This window comes from Carcharhinus amblyrhynchos, unplaced genomic scaffold (assembly GCF_965287045.1).
Source record: "Carcharhinus amblyrhynchos unplaced genomic scaffold, sCarAmb.v2.hapA chromosome_1281, whole genome shotgun sequence".
Taxonomy (NCBI): domain Eukaryota; kingdom Metazoa; phylum Chordata; class Chondrichthyes; order Carcharhiniformes; family Carcharhinidae; genus Carcharhinus; species Carcharhinus amblyrhynchos.
The window spans coordinates 7,361-27,697 of NW_027651021.1; the positions used below are offsets into that span (position 1 = coordinate 7,361).

General features: G+C 53.1%; 2 protein-coding genes across 2 annotated transcripts; both read right to left on the reverse strand.

The window, feature by feature from the left end:
* Nucleotides 1–1,933: 1,933 nt before the first annotated feature.
* Nucleotides 1,934–3,106, reverse strand: LOC145340680 (relaxin-3 receptor 1-like). Its single transcript, XM_080185143.1, has one exon. It carries the CDS (start codon nucleotides 3,104–3,106, stop codon nucleotides 1,934–1,936), a length of 1,173 nt encoding a protein of 390 aa, XP_080041269.1.
* A 13,323-nt stretch (nucleotides 3,107–16,429) lies between these two features.
* LOC145340681 (membrane progestin receptor delta-like) lies at nucleotides 16,430–19,813 on the reverse strand (the record flags this gene model as incomplete). Its single annotated transcript, XM_080185144.1, has 3 exons — nucleotides 16,430–16,716; nucleotides 19,039–19,183; nucleotides 19,717–19,813. Coding segments are annotated over 3 exons (505 nt in total), but the record flags the coding sequence as incomplete, so codon positions are not given.
* Between the last annotated feature and the right edge of the window lie 524 nt (nucleotides 19,814–20,337).

The following is a 20,337-nucleotide window of genomic DNA, read 5'->3' on the forward strand; positions in this document are numbered from 1 at the left end:
AGAAACAGCCCTGAAATTACCCACGATAGAATATCTTGAAACAGAGTTAACTTGTTCGGGGGTACAGATTTTGATTATAAGGGGCGGCACGGTGGGTTAGCACTGCTGTCTCACAGCGCCAGGGACCCGGGTTCGATTCCCGGCTTGGGGTCACTGTCTGTGTGGAGACTGCACATTCTCCCCGTGTCTGCATGGGATTCCTCCGGGTGCTCTGGTTTCCTCCCAAGCTCCAAAGATGTACAGGTTAGGGTGGATTGGCCATGCTAAATTGCCTCTTAGTGTCCAAAGATGTGTAGGTTAGGGTGGATTGGCCATGCTAAATTGCCTCTTAGTGTCCAAAGATGTGTAGGTTAGGGTGGATTGGCCATGCTAAATTGCCCCTTAGTGTCCAAAGATGTGTAGGTTAGGTGGATTGGCCATGCTAAATTGCCCCTTAGTGTCCAAAGATGTACAGGTTAGGGTGGATTGGCCGTGCTAAATTGCCTCTTAGTGTCCAAAGATGTACAGGTTAGGGTGGATTGGCCGTGCTAAATTGCCCCTTAGTGTCCAAAGATGTACAGGTTAGGGTGGATTGGCCATGCTAAATTGCCCCTTAGTGTCCAAAGATGTACAGGTTAGGGTGGATTGGCCATGCTAAATTGCCCCTTAGTGTCCAAAGATGTGTAGGTTAGGGTGGATTGGCCATGCTAAATTGCCTCTTAGTGTCCAAAGATGTGCAGGTTAGGGTGGATTGGCCATGCTAAATTGCCTCTTAGTGTCCAAAGATGTGCAGGTTAGGGGGGATTGGCCATGCTAAATTGTCCCTTAGTGTCCAAAGATGTGTAGGTTAGGGTGGATTGGCCATGCTAAATTGTCCCTTAGTGTCCAAAGATGTGTAGGTTAGGGTGGATTGGCTATGCTAAATTGCCTCTTAGTGTCCAAAGATGTGCAGGTTAGGGGGATTGTCCCTTAGTGTCAGGTGGACCAGCTGGAGTAAATGCAGAGGGCTATGGGGGTAGGGCCTGGGTGGGATTGTGGCTGGCGCAGACTCGATGGGCTGAATGGCCTCCTACTGCACTGTAGGGATTCTAAAATTCTATAACAAGCATATTGTTAAGCTGTCATTCCTGATAATATATCAGCGGCATTGTGGTTAGCACTGCTGCCTCACAGTGACAGGGACCCAGGTTCAATTCCCAGCCTCGGGTCACTGTCTGTGTGGAGTCTGCACATTCTCCCCGTGTCTGCATGGGATTTGCTCCTGCGGGGGTTAGTGGGGGGAGAATGTGGGACTCGCTCCCACGGGGGGGGAGTGGGGGCAGAATGTGGGACTCGCTCCCACGGGGGGAGTGGGGGGACAATGTGGGACTCGCTCCCATGGGGGGAGTGGGGGGAGAATGTGGGACTCGCTCCCACGGGGGGGGAGTGGGGGGAGAATGTGGGACTCGCTCCCATGGGGGGAGTGGGGGGAGAATGTGGGACTCGCTCCCATGGGGGGAGTGGGGGGAGAATGTGGGACTCGCTCCCACGGGGGGAGTGGGGGGAGAATGTGGGACTTGCTCCCACGGGGGGATTGGGGGAGAATGTGGGACTCGCTCCCATGGTGGGCAGTGGGGGAGAATGTGGGACTCGCTCCCACGGGGGGATTGGGGGAGAATGTGGGACTCACTCCCACGGGGGGAGTGGGGGGAGAGTGTGGGACTCGCTCCCACGGTGGGCAGTGGGGGAGGTGGATCGCATTGAAGTGGGGTGAAACTGGATAAAATGTCGGTGGAAGGGAAGGATTGGGGGAACAGGGGTGAGATGAAGAGGGGGGATAAGTGGGTGGAGATTTGTGTGGGGCAGAAACCCCAGCAGAGGGGCTGAACGGCCTGTAGATTCCATTTAACTGAGCGAGAGATGCCATCCGCACACACGTCGGGCATCCTCTGGCCTGGTATGGTGCCAGCGTTGCTCAGCTGGCCTGCAAGAGACTGGAGGTGGTGGCTGGCATCGTGGTGCCTCTCCCGTCCGGGCAGTCGGAGTCCGGTGGCCGCTCCATCTGGCGCAGCGCCACGGTCCCCGAGCTGCCCTCCTGTCGCTCCCTGCCCCGCTGTCGGCCGTGGGTGAGGCCCACCCAGGTGTAACCCCTGGAGATCTTCCTGCAGAGGCTCTTCAGGGATTCCCGGAATTCCCTCCTCATGAGGCTGTAGATGACGGGGTTGAGGCAACTGTTGGCGTGCGCCAGGCAGATGGTGAGTGGGTGGATGTAGGCTTGACTGATGTAGTACCCCCTGTTCCAATGGACCAGTTCCAGTTTCACCAACACTCCCCAGCAGGTTATGACATGGTTCGGGAGCCAACAGAGGAAGAAGGAAAGAACCAAAATCAGGATGGACCTGTTGACTTTGGATTGCCTTTTCCGACTGCCGCCATTTATTGTGTGGCGCCGGAGGAAGTTTATTAGCAACAGGTAAGACACGGAGATGATCACCAAGGGAATGACAAAAGACAATGCGATCTTCTGGATGTGCTGGAGAGCCAAGAGGTATTGTCCCTCTGGGAATTTCTGGATGCAGAACTCCTTGTTGTGTATGGCGACCGTCTTGGAATAGATGGCTGGGGTCAAGCTGGCACCGATGGCCATCAGCCAGATGGCAAGGCTGGCCCATTTCGCCCTGCGGGCTGCGCAGGGAGCCCTGCCCGGCCTGGGGGCTCGGACCACCACCCGGTAGCGGCAGACACTCATGGCGGTGAGGAAGAAGACGCTGGCGTAGGCGTTCAGCAAGGTGGCGAAGAGGACCAGCTTGCAGGCTGCGTCGCCAAAGGGCCAGGCGTGGTCGAGGGCCACCTCCGCCGCCCAGAAGGGCAGCGCCAGCACGAACTGGAGGTCGGTGAGGGCCAGGTTGGTGACGAAGACATCGACGGTGCAGCCGTTCGGCCCCCGGATCCCCCGGTTGAGGTACAGGACCAGGGCGTTCCCCACAAGGCCCACGGCGCACACCATGGAGTACATCAGCACGATGGTGACTCGCAACGCCATGTAGATGTCTCCCAAATCGCCAAAGCCATCCAAATCCAGGAACGACGTGCCGTTCACCTCCCAGTAGCTGTCATTTACACCGTGGTCAAGATCCCAGCCACTCATGGTTGAGCCAAGCGAAAGCAACCTTAGGTTGAGAGCAATCAGTCACAGGTTATTATTGCAACAGCCACCGATACCAAAGTCTCTGCTACATTCCACTAAGACCACCCCTCCCCTTGTCCATTCTCCAAGGTGGATATCTCACAGAACCAGACCAAAGGAGGGCAAAGTTGGGGAGTGGTGACTAATATTTATCCCACATCACTAAAGCCCCACCAACGCCTCTACTTTCTCAGGAGACTAAGGAAATTTGACATGTCCACTACAACTCTCACCAACTTTTACAGATGTCCCATAGAAAGCATTCTTTCTGGTTGTATCACAGCTTGGTATGGGCTCCTGCCCTGCCCAAGATCGCAAGGAAATACAAAAGGGTTGTGAACTTGGCCCAATTTATCACACAAACCAGCCTCCCATCCATTGACTCTTGATCAATTATCTTGTTCAATTGGGCCAGTGGGCTGATGGAGTTTAATTTACACAAATGCGAGGTGATGCATTTTGGTCGATCGAACCAGGGCAGGACTTATTCAGGTAATGGTAGGGCGTTGGGGAGAGTTACAGAACAAAGAGATCTCGGGGTACAGGTTCATAGCTCCTTGAAAGTGGAGTCACAGGTGGACAGAGTGGTGAAGAAGGCATTCGGCATGCTTGGTTTCATCGGTCAGAACATTGAATACAGGAGTTGCGACGTCTTGTTGAAGTTGTACAAGACATTGGTAAGGCCATACTTGGAATACTGTGTACAGTTCTGGTCACCCTATTATAGAAAGGATATTATTAAACTAGAAAGAGTGCAGAAGGAATTTACGAGGATGCTACCAGGACTTGATGGTTTGAGTTATAAGGAGAGGCTGGATAGACTGGGACTTTTTTCTCTGGAGTGTAGGAGGCTGAGGGGTGATCTTATAGAGGTCTATAAAATAATGAGGTGCATAGGTCAGATAGATAGTCAATATCTTTTCCCAAAGGTAGGGGAGTCTAAAACTAGAGGGCATAGGTTTAAGGTGAGAGGGGAGAGATACAAAAGGGTCCACAGGGGCAATTTTCTCACACAGAGGGTGGTGAGTGTCTGGAACAAGTTGCCAGACTCTCTGACTCTGTCTACACTTCCCGCTGCCTCGGGAAAAGCAGCCAGCATAATTAAAGACCCCACACACCCTGGACATTCTCCCTTCCACCTTCTTCCATCTTAACATAAGAACATAAGAACATAAGAAATAGGAGCAGGAGTAGGCCATCTAGCCCTTCGAGCCTGCCCCGCCATTCAATAAGATCATGGCTGATCTGTCGTGGCTCAGTTCCACTTTCCCGCCCTCTCCCCATAACCCTCAATCCCTTCTCTTATCAAAAACCCATCAACCCGCTTCTTAAAAATATTTAGCGAGGCAGCCTCCACCACTTCAACGGGCAGAGAATTCCAGAGATTCACCACCCTTTGAGTGAAGAAGTTCCTCCTCAACTCTGTTCTAAACCGCCTCCCCTTTATCTTGAGGCTGTGCCCCCTAGTCCTACTGTCTTTTTTGAGCGGGAAGAGTCTCTCCACCTCTATCCTATCCATCCCATTCATCATCTTATACGTCTCAATGAGATCTCCCCTCATTCTTCTAAACTCTAACGAGTACAAGCCTAGTTTATTCAGCCTCTCCTCATAGCTCAATCCCCTCAACTCCGGTATCAGCCTAGTAAACCTCCTCTGCACTCCCTCCAGGGCCAAAATATCCTTGCGCAGGTGCGGCGCCCAAAACTGCACACAGTACTCCAGCTGCGGCCTCACCAATGCCCTATACAGCTGCAGCAAGACCTCCCTACTTTTATATTCAATCCCCCTCGCTATGAAGGCCAGCATCCCATTCGCCTTCCTGACCACCTGCTGCACCTGCAAGCTGGGTTTTTGCGACTCATGCACAAGGACCCCGAGGTCCCTCTGCACCGTCGCCTGCTGCAGTTTTTCGCCACGTAAGTAATAGTCCTTCCTACCATTCTTCCTACCAAAGTGGACCACCTCACACTTGCCAACATTAAATTCCATTTGCCATTTCCTGGCCCATTCGCCCAGCCTATCTAGATCCTTCTGCAGACTCTCCACACCCTCCGCACAATTTGCCGTTCCCCCAATCTTGGTGTCATCAGCAAATTTCGACACCCTGCACTCGGTTCCCTCCTCCAGATCATCTATATAAATGGTAAATAGCTGAGGCCCCAGCACTGACCCCTGGGGCACCCCACTAGTCACCATCCGCCAATCCGAATAGCACCCATTGACCCCCACTCTCTGCCTCCTATTTGACAACCAATCCTCTATCCACGCTAACACCCTACCCCCAACTCCATGTCCCCTGACCTTCTGCAATAACCTCTTGTGAGGTACCTTGTCAAACGCCTTCTGAAAATCCAGAAAGACCACATCCACCGGCTCTCCTCTATCCACTGCCCTAGACACATCCTCATAGAACTCCAGTAAATTTGTCAGACACGACTTCCCTTTAATGAAACCGTGTTGCGTCCGCCCTATCAAGCAATTCCCTTCAAGATGCCTCGCAATTTCCTGCTTAATGACAGATTCTAACATTTTACCTACCACAGACGTTAAACTAACCGGCCTATAATTCCCCGCCTTTTGCCTGGCACCCTTCTTAAACAATGGCGTAACATTAGCCGTTTTCCAATCTTCCGGCACTTCCCCAGAATCCAGCGACGTCTGGAAAATAACCACCAAGGCATCCACTATCACCTCCGCCATTTCTTTCAGAACCCTCGGATGCATTCCATCCAGTCCTGGGGACTTGTCCACAATCAGCCCCTCCAGTCTGTCGAGCTTGAAGAAGATACAAAAGTCACGTACCGACCGATTCAAAAACAGCTTCTTCCCTGCTGCTGTCAGACTTTTGAATGGACCTACCTCGCATTAAGTTGATCTTTCTCTACACCCTCGCTGTGACTGTAACACTACATTCTGCACCGTCTCCTTTCCTTCTCTATGAAAGGTGTGTTTTATCTGTACAGCGCGCAGGAAACAATACTTTTCACTGTATCCCAATACACATGACAATAATAAATCAGATCAAATCTAATCAAAAGCAAAATCACAGATTGGACTGCCCTTTACCTTGCCGTTGCCTGTGGGATCTTGCTGTGCCAATTTGAGCAGCTGCAGTCACGTCCTTACAGCGAACAGGGGCTGAGAAATTCTTCCGATATTCACAGCGGCACTGCACAAATCCCTTTATGCTTCCTCCTGGCTCTGCGATCGAAGTTACGCGAGGCAAACCCTTGTCGCTAAATTTCTTGATCGACTGGGATCCCCGGAATGCTGCCTGCGTGGTTTTTCTCAGAGCGCGGCGCCCCGTGTTCATCTTTGCTTCATTTTCGCAGAATCTGAAGATCCGGACTTGCTGGTAAACGCATCTGAAAAGCGAGCATGAAAGTGGCTCGCAGAATCTCCTTCTCTCTCTTCCTCTCTCTCTCTCTCTGTCTCAAGTCTGCACTGTGCAAATCCTTTATCCAAATACCGGCGAGTTCTAGGTATCCGGATGGAGAACTGATGCCTCGTAAGTGAAAAATCTACTTCTAAAAGCTGGAGCTTGGGCTACCCTTTACAGGGATGTCCAGAATGGGAGGGAGGTGGGGGAGGTGGAAGATGGGGGATGTATAGTGTGTCCTCGACCCTCTCCCGTACCTCTGCTCAATCACTGATTCAGAAGATTGTTTAGCTACTGTCCAGGGTGCTGTAAAAGGACACAGAGCCCAGGCGATTCAAGCCCCCTTCAGCACCTCACCTCGGCCTCCAGGGTGCTCTGTATGGTAACTATCCAGGGTGCTGAAAAGGACAGCGGGTCCCAAGTAACTCCAGGCTCCCAGGTGACTGTCCAAGGTGCTGAACAGAACAGAGAGTCCAAGGTGTTCCTGGCTCCCAGGTAACTCTGATGTGGAGATGCCAGCATTGGAGGGTAAACACAATAAGAAGCCTCACAACACCAGGTTAAAGTCCAACAGGTTTATTTCAGAGTAAACGCCACAAGCTTTCAGAGCGCTGTTCCTTCGTCAGGTGAGGTAACTGCCCAGGGTGCTGAATAGGACAGAGGGGCTCCCAGGTAACTGTCCAGGGTACTGAACAGGACAGAGGGTCCAAAGTGTACCGGGCTCCCAGGTAACTGTCCAAGGTGCTGAACAGACCGGAGGGTCCAAGGAGTTCCAGTCTCCCAGGTGACTGTCCAAGGTGCTGAACAGAACAGAGGGTCCAAGATGTTCCTGACTTCCAGATAACTGTTCAGGGTGCTGAAAAGGTCACAGGATTACAGATATTCCAGTTGCTTCAGCTTGCCCCCAGGTCACTGTTCAAAGACACAGGGTTAATTGAATTCCACCTTCCTTTAGCTGGCCCCCAAGGTGTCCAAACCACAAGGTTTAAAGTATACTCAAGCCTCCAGTCGCATCTTGCCTTGCGCCCCCACCCGCCCAACAGCAGCCTATCCAAGGACCTGCCCCAAAACAGGATTCCATGTACACAAATCCCCTACCATTGCGTACCGAGCATCCCGATCGTTGCCCAAGGCACTGTCACCACCCAGGTGCATTCAGCTGCTCAAGTACCCTCTCCAGTTGTTCATCCACCCCCCGCCCCACCACCCCCCCCCCAACCCCACAACCACCTCAATCCAGGGGATGGAGGGGATGGTCCACGGTACTGGGATAAACACTTCTCTTAGCTGTCCCGGGTGTTGATGCACTTGGGTGGCCGGAGAGCTCTCTCTGTCCAGTGGCACTGGTCAAAAACGCTAAGGTTGACTGGGTCACCACTTCCTTCTCTGTTGGGGCAAGTCCAGAGCAAGTCCACCACGCTTCGCAAGCCTGGATGAGTGAGAGGGGAGGAAAACCAGAGGGAATCAGCTTGGAAGAACCATCGCCACTCCCAGGGCTGAATAAACCAAACAGCTTTATCCGAGGCAGAGCAACGCCTGGTCATTAACAGAAACTAACTCATAAATTTGGCTGATGAGGTTGCATCCTAATTAGCTCTTGTGTAAAGGTTATAGCAAATTCTGTTTGATTTACAAACCTCAATGAAACCTACCGCCCACAGCCCCCACTATAATACAGATACACGCCACACCCCTCACTGTAACACTCTGATATACCCCACACCCCTCACGGTAACACTCTGATACACCCGTCACTGTAACACTCTGATATACCCCACACCCCTCACTGTAACACTCTGATATACCCCACACCCCTCACTGTAACACTCTGATATATCCCACACCCCTCACTGTAACACTCTGATATACCCCACACCCCTCACTGTAACGCTTTGATATACCCCACACCCCTCACTGTAACGCTCTGATATACCCCACACCCCTCACTGTAACACTCTGATATATCCCACACCCCTCACTGTAACACTCTGATATATCCCACACCCCTCACTGTAACACTCTGATATATCCCACACCCCTCACTGTAACACTCTGATATATCCCACACCCCTCACTGTAACACTCTGATATATCCCACACCCCTCACCGTAACACTCTGATATATCCCACACCCCTCACTGTAACACTGATATACCCCACACCCCTCACTGTAACACTCTGAAATACCCCACACCCCTCACTGTAACACTCTGAAATACCCCACACCCCTCACTGTAACACTCTGATATATCCCACACCCCTCACTGTAACACTCTGATATATCCCACACCCCTCACTGTAACACTCTGATATATCCCACACCCCTCACCGTAACACTCTGATATATCCCACACCCCTCACCGTAACACTCTGATATATCCCACACCCCTCACTGTAACGCTCTGATATACCCCACACCCCTCACTGTAACACTCTGATATATCCCACACCCCTCACTGTAACACTCTGATATACCCCACACCCCTCACTGTAACACTCTGATATATCCCACACCCCTCACTGTAACACTCTGATATACCCCACACCCCTCACTGTAACACTCTGATACACCCCTCACTGTAACGCTCTGATATACCCCACACCCCTCACTGTAACACTCTGATATATCCCACACCCCTCACTGTAACACTCTGATATACCCCACACCCCTCACTGTAACACTGATATACCCCACACCCCTCACTGTAACACTGATATAACCCACACCCCTCACTGTAACACTCTGATATACCCCACACCCCTCACTGTAACACTCTGATATACCCCACACCCCTCACTGTAACACCGATATATCCCACACCCCTCAGTGTAACACTGATATACCCCACACCCCTCAGTGTAACACTGATATATCCCACACCCCTCACTGTAACACTCTGATATATCCCACACCCCTCACTGTAACACTCTGATATACCCCACACCCCTCACTGTAACACTCTGATATATCCCACACCCCTCACTGTAACACTGTGATATACCCCACACCCCTCACTGTAACACTCTGATATATCCATTTTAAGATGAGGGATATGTGTTGATTCTGAAATTCGATATAGTTATGATGACAGAATAAGTACATACGTAGTTTGTGACTTCCAAGAAGAAATAATGCCTTGGAGGAAATGTTTTTTTTTGCCAGTTTATTGCGAAAATTATGCAAATATCTGCAAACTGCACCTGTCAAGTTTTATGGCATGGGACTGTTATCTCGACAGGTCGTCTGGGGCGGATTCTTTACATAAAATAAACTGATTGCACCACAGAACTTCCTTATTACAGAAACATAGACACTAGATGCTGGAAGAGGCCATTCAGCCCTTCCAAACCGTTCTGCCACACATTTTGATCTTGGCTTATCATCGAATTCAATATCTGATTCCACCCTATCGTGTCCCCCCCACTTCTTCCCATATAATAGACTCACAAAAGGAGGCCATTCGGCCCATTGCATCTGTACCGACCAGAATTCCACCCAGGCACAACTGTCACATATTTACCCCGCTACTCCCCCGACACTAAGGGAGCATTTAACACGGCCAATCCACCCTAACCCGCTCATCTTTCAGACTGTGGGAGGAAACCGGAGCACCCGGAGGAAACCCACGCAGACACGGGGAGAATGTGCAGACTCCACACAGACAGTGACCCGAGCTGTCAGTGGGTCAGTGCTGAGGGAGTGCCGCACTGTGGGAGGGTCGGTGCCGAGGGAGCGCCGCACTGTGGGAGGGTCGGTGCCGAGGGAGCGCCGCACTGTGGGGGGGTAGGTGCCGAGGGAGCGCCGCACTGTGGGAGGGTCAGTGCCGAGGGAGCGCCGCACTGTGGGAGGGTCGGTGCTGAGGGAGCGCCGCACTGTGGGAGGGTCGGTGCCGAGGGAGCGCCGCACTGTGGGGGGGTCGGTGCTGAGGGAGCGCCGCACTGTGGGGAGGGTCGGTGCTGAGGGAGCGCCGCACTGTGGGAGGGTGGGTGCCGAGGGAGCGCCGCACTGTGGGAGGGTCGGTGCCGAGGGAGCGCCGCACTGCGGGAGGGTCGGTGCCGAGGGAGCGCCGCACTGCGGGAGGGTCGGTGCCGAGGGAGCGCCGCACTGCGGGAGGGTCGGTGCCGAGGGAGCGCCGCACTGCGGGAGGGTCGGTGCCGAGGGAGCGCCGCACTGCGGGAGGGTCGGTGCCGAGGGAGCGCTGCACTGTGGGAGGGTCGGTGCCGAGGGAGCACCGCACTGTGGGAGAGTCGGTGCCGAGGGAGCGCCGCACTGTGGGAGGGTCGGTGCTGAGGGAGCGCCGCACTGTGGGAGGGTGGGTGCTGAGGGAGCGCCGCACTGTGGGAGGGTCGGTGCCGAGGGAGCGCCGCACTGTGGGGAGGGTCGGTGCTGAGGGAGCGCCGCACTGTGGGAGGGTCGGTGCCGAGGGATCTCCTCTATGACTCTATGGCTGGTGGGCCGTTTGGCAAATCTTGAAGAGATAAGGGTTGAGTATAAAAAGCAGTTCCTTCCTCGCTACACAGCTGAGGAAGTGAGGCACACACAGATGGCGCAGGGGGGAAATTATTATTGACTTTGGAGTCCGTATTATTACCGAAAGTATTGTCGAAATTGTCCAGGCCGATACTGAGGAGGACTTGAATAGAGAGTCAATATTTGCAGCCCTCTGCTGCGTTTGTTCTAGGATTAGGTCCACTGCAAAACATACTTCCCCCAACCTCGTTTACCCCAGCTCCCCCCCTCCCTCCTTTCGCCTTGCCGGAGACTGACAATCTGTCAGCATCATTTATTGCGGTTTGTGTCAACACTCGGGGAACTGTGGAGCAGATGTGCTGGGGAGGGAGGGAGGGGGGGGAGAGGGGGCTCGGGGGCGTGTGGGGGGAGGGGGCAGGGGGATGACTTCTGCAGCCGGAGTGCCTCTGTCGGGCGGGTGGCGGCTAATCTAGTTCTGAGTGTCAGCCGCTTTTCTGTTAACCTGAGTGTGAGTGTCACAACCAAGGCTTACATTAACACTGCAGTGAAGTTGCTGTGAAAATCCACCCTAACCTACACATCTTTGGACACTAAGGGGACAATTTAGCATGGCCAATCCACCCTAACCTACACATCTTTAGACACTAAGGGACAATTTAGCATGGCCAATCCACCCTAACCTACACATCTTTGGACACTAAGGGACAATTTAGCACGGCCAATCCACCCTAACCTACACATCTTTGGACATCAAGGGGGAATTTAGCATGGCCAATCCACCCTAACCTACACATCTTTGGACATCAAGGGGGAATTTAGCATGGCCAATCCACCCTAACCTACACATCTTTGGACACTAAGGGACAATTTAGCATGGCCAATCCACCCTAATCTGCACATCTTTGGACACTAAGGGACAATTTAGCATGGCCAATCCACCCTAACCTGCACATCTTTGGACATTAAGGGACAATTTAGCATGGCCAATCCATGGAGGGGGGGGACCAGGACAGGTTGTTGGTGATCTGGACACCTAAAAACTTGAAGCTCTCGACCCTTTCTACTTCGTCCCCATTGATGTAGACGGGGCATGTTCTCCTTTACACTTCCTGAAGTCATAGTGGGGTATTTATCCAATTGCCCCTTTTGGTAAAGTTCCCTCCTAGATCACAATGACTTTCCATATCCTCCTCCCCGCTCCGTCCCCCATCCCAGTTCTCCCTGGGTGGATGAAAAATGATCCCATGATCAAGAAATAGGACTTCCTCCCCAAGTGTCCCAGTCAATCTTTGCCCTTCAGCTATCCCCGCTGAAACAGGTGAGGTCTCAGGGTGATCCGGCCTGGAGAGGTCAGCCATGACCAGGAACAGAAACTCAAATCCCACCTTGAGCTGCACTGAGCCCCCCAAAACCAAGTGGGAGCCCCTTCCTCAGGCTCTTTGGACACTCCAGATCATTATATCCTCATCTTCAGCACCAGGGGGCGCTGTGACTGAACTATAGCCTCCTCCTCGCCACTAGGGGGTGCTAGAACATCGAACATAGAACATTACAGCACAGTGCAGGCCCTTCGGCCCCTCGATGTTGTTCCGAGCTATGTCCGAACCCAAGATCAGTCGATCCCACTCCCTATCATTCTGGGGTGCTCCATGTGTCTATCCGATAACTGCTTGAAAGTTCCTAAAGTGTCCGACTCCAGTATCACAGCAGGCAGTGTATTCCACAACCCAACCACTCTCTGAGTAAAGAATCTACCTCGGACATCCCTCCTATATCTCCCACCTTATAGTTATGCTCCCTAGAAACAGCTACATCCACCCAAGGAAATAGTCTCGGCACGTCCACTCTATCAATCCTCCCTCATCATCTTATAAACCTCTATTAAGTCGTCTCTCATCCTCCTCCACTCTGAAGAGAAAAGACCTTTCCTCATTAGGCCTACCCTCCAAACTGGGGTGCTGTGACTCAAATATATCATCCTCCTTGTGCCTAGGGGGCACTGTGACTGCACTATACCCTCCTCATCACCAGGGGGCACAGTGACTGAAATCTATTCTCCTCGCCGCCCCGGGGGGGTGGGGTGCAGGTGGTGCTGCTATCACAGCGATACATCCTCCTCCTCGCCACCAGGGGATGCTGTGACCGGAATACATCCTCCTCGTGTCCACTGTGATGGGCATAAATCCTCCTCCTCACCACCAGGGGACACTGTGACTGGAATATATCCTCCTCATGTCCACGGTGATGGACATATATCCTCCTCCTCACCACCAGGGGATGCTGTGACTGGAATATATCCTCCTCATGTCCACTGTGATGGACATATATCCTCCTCCTCACCACCAGGGGACACTGTGACTGGAATATATCCTCCTCATGTCCACGGTGATGGACATAAATCCTCCTCCTCACCACCAGGGGATGCTGTGACCGGAATATATCCTCCTCATGTCCACGGTGATGGACATATATCCTCCTCCTCACCACCAGGGGACACTGTGACTGGAATATATCCTCCTTGTGTCCACTGTGATGGACATATATCCTCCTCACCACCAGGGGACACTGTGACTGGAATATATCCTCCTTGTGTCCACTATGATGGACATATATCCTCCTCGCCACCAGGGGATGCTGTGACTGGAATATATCCTCCTCATGTCCACTGTGATGGACATATATCCTCCTCCTCACCACCAGGGGACACTGTGACTGGAATATATCCTCCTCATGTCCACTGTGATGGACACATATCCTCCTCCTCGCCACTGGGGGCGCTATGACTGAAATCCCACAGTGCATAAGGAGGCCATTTGGCCCATCAAGTCTGCACCCCTTCTCAGCTCACAGAATTCCTCCAAGAACAAAGAGAATTCCGGCACAGGAACAGGCCCTTCGGCCCCTCCGAGCCTGTACTGACCGTGCTGCCCCCTCCTGTCTGAACTAAAACCCCCTCCCAGGGACCGAAAGGACGCAGAAAACCGGTGGAGAGGCAGATCGTTCGGCCCATCGAGTCACAAGCAAAGAGAGAGAGAAAGGTGTTGTTAGGATTAAATTTTTATTACAGGTTTTATTCCGGAGGGTTCTTCTCGCTTTGTGTTTTTGCGGGCGCGCAGTGGGAGGGTTAAACCGCCGTGTCTGTGATTCCTCGAGGAGATCTGCGGCCGCCAGGTCCGCCACTCGGAACAGAGGATGGGAGACGGTCAGAGATGGTCAACATCCATCTCCATCCCCAGGGAGGAATTCCGAGCCTGACCCTCCAGTGCAGAAGGAGGCCACTCAGCCCCTCAAGGGCTGTACCGTCTCACCGACAGAGCGTCCAACCCCGGCCCAATCTTTCCCCAATGCCCTCTCCACGACCGATCCGCCCCATTCCTGCACATCTCTGCGCGCTGAGGGGCAATCCGGGCACAACGGTTGGCACCGTGGGTTAGCAGTGCTGCCTTCAGGCCTTTTAGCCCATCTGTGCTAGCCCTTGGAAAGAGATGTCCAATTTGCCCCCAGCCTTCCCCCCCCACCTCCACCTCCACTTCTCTTCTCCGCCTCCCCTCAGTATCTCTACAATTCCTCCCCCCACCCCGCCCACCACTTCTTTAGATTATTTATCCAGTTTCTTACCCCCCCAACTTTTGAAAGTTCCTCTTCAACCTGCTCCCAATCAGGCAGCACCTTCCAGATCACAACAACTCAACGCGTTTCCGTCTACATTCTCCCCCTCCCCTCCCCCTCCCCTTCCCCCAGTCAGTCTGTGTCCCTCCATCCAAAACCCCCTCACTCTGTGATCGCGAATGCCTCGATTAAATCTCCCCCCTCTGCTCCGATGGGGAACAATCCCAGTTTCTCTTCCTCCGCACAAAGGGAAGATACGTCCCCCCCCCCCCCCGCAAACCTCCATGGACCTTTACGAGGTGGATGCAGGGGTTTGGGGGGTGGGGGGGGGAGGTACCGAACCCCTCGTCAAGTTTGGCGCTCGGGCTCAGAAAACACGCCAACCGTCGCCTCTTTTGTCCGTCTCCTCTCCGGCGAACGACAATCTACGAGATCGGTTAGTTTGCGTTGAGCGAAACGGCCTCTGGGTCAGTTTTGCTGGTCGCCGCGCAGCGTTAGGAAGGTTTTAAGAAGGTGCGGAGGGGAGACACGGGAGTTCGGTGGGGGGGGGGGGGTTAGAGGAACTGATATGACGGAGGGATGGTCGAGAGGGCACCGCGGGAATGACGCTAGTCCGGGCGGTGGAGGGAGGCTCTCCCTCGGTGGGCGGCGCCTGATAAATTCTCCCCCTCTGGAGGTGGGAGGTGGGGAGGGTTGTGCAGGGGGGGTGCTGCGGGCAGCGGAGGGGGAGGGCACGAGAACGTGGTGGGTGCCAACTGGGCATTGGGGTGTGTCGGGACACCCGTGAATCTCCCACGTTCGACTGACTGAGACCCCAAGCGCGCCAGACGTCTAGACGCTGACAGACTGTCTGGGGGGGACGGGGGGCCGTCAGGTGGGGTTAGAGGCGATAACCGGGGGTGGGGGGGGGTGGGGGGTGGAGGGGGTGGGGGGAGGAAGGTGGGTGTTAAGCAGACAAGCGTTTGAGAGTCTCAAGATGAGGTGGTGACTGGGGTTAGCGTAGGTGAGACTGAGAGAGCGATACGGGGAGGCCATTCGGCCCCTCAAGACTAGGTAACTGGGGTTAGCATAGGTGAGACTGAGAGAGTGATACGGGAGGCCATTCGGCCCCTTGGGCTAGGCGACTGGGTTAGCATAGGTGAGACTGAGAGAGCGATACGGGGAGGCCATTCGGCCCCTCAAGGCTAGGTAACTGGGGTTAGCATAGGTGAGTCTGAGAGAGTGATTGGGGGGAGGCCATTCAGCCCCTTTGAAGCTTTACCCCCCCCCCAAAATGGACAAGACAAAAATCAGTCAGATCCATCCCGCGATAGGGCCGCCTCTCAGAGGTGTGGGGGTGGGGGTGCGTGAGGGGGGAGTAGGGTCACCGTGTCGCCCTCTAGTGGAGATGTGCAGCTCCCCGCTACTCCCCCCACCCCCAACCCCACCCCCACCCACCCAGGCCTGGAGCGTCTGTGACTGAGTGAGGTTGGGAGGGTGGGGAGGAGACTCCGGGATAATTTTGGGGTAGGGTCATTGGGGTTGACAGAGGAGGAGAGGGGGGGGGTCAAATTCTATCAACGAGGCCTGACCAATCGAACGAACACCCAACGGGAGTGTGGGAAATTTGGGGGTGGGGACAGAAGAGGGGAAAATGTGGGCGAGTCCTGTTGGAGGGGCAGGTGGGTGGGGTGGGGGACGGTCTCACAACTGCCCCCTGGTGGTCCTGGAGGGGAGTGGGGGGGGGGGGTGAGACATCTTTCTGGCACCCCACAGAGGGGAGGGGGGGAATGTGGTGGATGGTTATTAGTCGGTGGGGGACGCACGCGCAGGCTGGGGGGGGTGGGGGGGGGCGTTATTAATGGGGTCTCACTCCCTCTTCTGCTTGGGGCAGTTACTCTGGAGGAAGGGCGAAGAACTGGGCGACCAGAGCAGGAGCAGCACGAAGGCGCCGATGATCAGGAGGTTGAGGAGGACGGAGACCGCCGTGACCCCCAGCGTGCCCCCGAAGGAGGGCAGTGGCGTGTTGGCCGACAGCCAGGCGTGGCGATGAGACATGTCCGTGACAATGGCCTCCAGCTGGAAGTGGGTGCCCAGCACGGCGCAGATGTGGAACAGCTGGTGGCTATGACCTGCAAAAACACCAATCAACCGGGTTAGAGAGGGAGAGAGAGACAGAGGCGGGTCCCGTGGCCCAGTTCCTCTTCTAATATGGGCAAAACCTATGTAAACATGTCACACTGCAGTTACACCCTCCTCACCAGTGGTGGCAGCACTGTGCCTTCAAGAAATGACATTTGAATGGACCTACCTCACATTAAGTTGATCTTTCTCTACACCCTAGCTATGACTGTAACACTACATTCTGCACCCTCTCCTTTCCTTCTGTATGAATGGTATGCTTTGTCTGTATATGCGCAACAAACAATATTTTTCACTGTATCCCAATACATGTGACAATAACAAATCAAATCTATGTCCTCTATGAATGGTATGCTTTGTCTGTATAGCGTGCAAGGAACAATACTTTTCACTGTATCTCAGTACATGTGGCAATAATAAATCAAATCTATGTACTCTATGAACGGTATGCTTTGTCCGTCAGGAAAAAGATACAAAGTCTGAGGTCACATACCAACCAACTCGAGAACAGCTTCTTCCCTGCTGCTGTCAGACTGTTGAATGGACCTACCTCGCATTAAGTTGATCTTTCTCTACACCCTCGCTGTGACTGTAACACTACATTCTGCACCCTCTCCTTTCCTTCTCTATGAACGGTATGCTTTGTCTGTATAGCGCGCAAGAAACAATACTTTTCACTGTATCCCAATACAGGTGACAATAATAAATCAGATCAAAGTTTCAATCACATTCCTTTTCAGGATTTTGTCGGTGCCTGATTGTCTGTAACTGGTGTCCTCTGTTACTCAAAGCGAAATAGTAGTAATTTTCAGAGAATTCAATCCCTATAGTGCAGAAGGAGGATATTCGGCCCATCGAGTCTTCATTGATTCCCTGAGAGAGCATCATTTCACCCATTCCAACCCCTAACCCACACATATTTACATTGCTAATCCCCCTAACCTACACATCTTTGGACACTAAGGGACAATTTACCATGGCCAATCCCCCTAATCTACACATCTTTGGACACTAAGGGACAATTTACCATGGCCAATCCCCTAATCTACACATCTTTGGACACTAAGGGACAATTTAGCATGGCTAATCCCACCTAACCTACACATCTTTGGACACAAGGGACAATTTAGCATGGCCAATCCACCCCTAACCTACACATCTTTGGACTGTGGGAGGAAACTGAAGCACCCGGAGGAAACCCACGCAGACACGGGAGAATGTGCAGACTCCACACAGACAGTGACCCAAGCCGGGAATTGAACCAGAGTCCCTGGCGCTGTGAGGCAGCAGGGCTAACCCCACTGTGCTGCCCTACGTCCTTAAGTAAATATTTTTTAGTAAAAGGCCTCCTAGTGTGTCACTTGAATCCCAATCGAAACACATTTATGCTCATCCTAATGCCAAAACCAGGATCTGGAATTAAGAATCTACTGATGACCCATTGTCGTAACAACCCATCTGGTTCCCTTTAGGGAAGGAAATCTGCCGTCCTTACCCCCGGTCTGGCCTACATGTGACAGGAGGAAGTCTCACAACACCAGGTTAAAGTCCAACAGGTTTATTTGGTTGTAAACGCACGAGCTTTTGGAGCGCTACTCCTTCATCAGGTGAGTGAGGAGTTCTGTTCACAAACAGGGCAGAGACAGACACAAACTCAATTTACAAAATAATGGTCGGAATGCGAGACTTTACAGGTAATCAAGTCTTAGAGGTACAGATAATGTGAGTGAAGAGAGGGTTAAGCACAGATGGGTATTGTCTCCAGACAGGACAGTTAGTGAGATATTACAAACCCAGGCAAGTCGTGGGGGTTACAGAGAGTGTGACACATTCTGTAAATTGAGTTTGTGTCTGTATTCGCCCTGTTTGTGAACACAACTCCCCACCACCTGATGAAGGAGCAGTGCTCCGAAAGCTCGTGTTACCAAATAAACCTGTTGAACTCTAACCCGGTGTTGTTAAGACTTCTTACCGTGTTTAACCCAGTCCAACGCCGGCATCTCCACAATCATGACCCCACAGAGCCCACACAGCGACGTAAGAACTCAAGGTCTCGGTTGAATTCTGGATTTTTAAGAAGTTTATTTATGAGTGTGACAAGTGAGGCTGACATTGACACTGCAATGAAGTTAGTGTGGACTTAGCGCCTTCTCGATGGGCCAGAGGTCAAAGGTTGGTGGGACGGCTGACGGTGAAACCATGATGCCGATCTCCGCCCTCTCCTCTGCCAAACCCCCCCACCCCCCCTTGCCCACCGCCACTACCCCACCCCCCCCCCCAATCCCCCATCGCCTCCGTGCCCTCCCACTCACCGATATAGTCAAAGCAGCCGGGAGCCAGGCGTTCTGGGAGGTGGGAGGCAAACAGGAAGCAGGTGAGGAAGGCAAACACCAGGTGGTGGTAGTGAGCGGGCACAGCGTCATTCTGGCTGCAGTCTTCCCCCCAGCAGAGCGTGAGCTGTGGAGAGAGGGGATAGGAGAGAAGGGCTGAGCGGCCACACTGAGCGATGAAGGTGTCCCGTCCCACGAGCCATGCTGTTCTTTGTATTAACGTAGAGCGCTACAGCACAAACAGGCCCTTCGGCCCACAAGTTGCGCCGATCATACCTCCCAGGCCTATCTCTAACCCGTTAAATCCCACGCACTCATCCAGAAGTCTCTTGAAAGACCCCAGCGAGTTCGCCTCCACCACCACCACCAGTTCCACTCTCCCTCTGAGTGAAAAACTTACCCCTGACATCCCCTGTGTACCTGCTCCCCAGCACCTTAAACCTGTGTCCTCTCGTAGCGACCATTTCATCCCTGGGAAATAGCCTCTGAGAATCCACCCTATCTATACCTCTCAACATCTTACACACCTCTATCTGCTTTGTCTGTATAGCGCGCAAGAAACAAGACTTTTCACTGTATCCCAATACCTGTGACAATGATAAATCAAATCTATGTACTCTATGAACGGTCTGCTTTGTAGATGGGGAGCAGTTCCCTTACCCGGAAAAAGAGGGGGATGTTGTCAAAGACAAACGGGTAACTGAAGGCCGTGATACGCAGCGCTTTACTCAGTTTGGGTTGTTCGATCTCCAGGAACCTGTGGATGCATAAAAGCAAATAGACAGCCTGAAGGTAATCACAAACAAAAACAATTCTGGGCACATTGCACTCTCTGTGTGTCAGTGGGAATCTCTCAGAGGGTCGGTGCTGAGGGGAGCGCCGCACTGTGGGAGGGTCGGTGCCGAGGGAGTGCCGCACTGTGGGAGGGTCAGTGCTGATGTCTCTCAGGCTTGGGGCCTGGGTTCGGTATGTCACACAGGCCTAAGACCTAGTTTGGATATGTCTCGTAGGTCTGAAGCCTGGTTTGTGTTTGTCTATTGGGCCTGAGGTCTAGTTTGAGTATATTTCTCAGGCCTGAGGCCTGGTTTGTTTCTGTCTCTCAGGGCTATGGCCTGGTTTGTGTCTGTCATTTACGCCTGAGGCCTGGTTTGGGTATGTCTCTCAGGCCTGGGGCCTAGTTTGGGTATGTCTCTCAGGCCTGGGGCCTAGTTTGGGTACGTCTCTCAGGCCTGGGGCCTAGTTTGGGTATGTCTCTCAGGCCTGGGGCCTAGTTTGGGTATG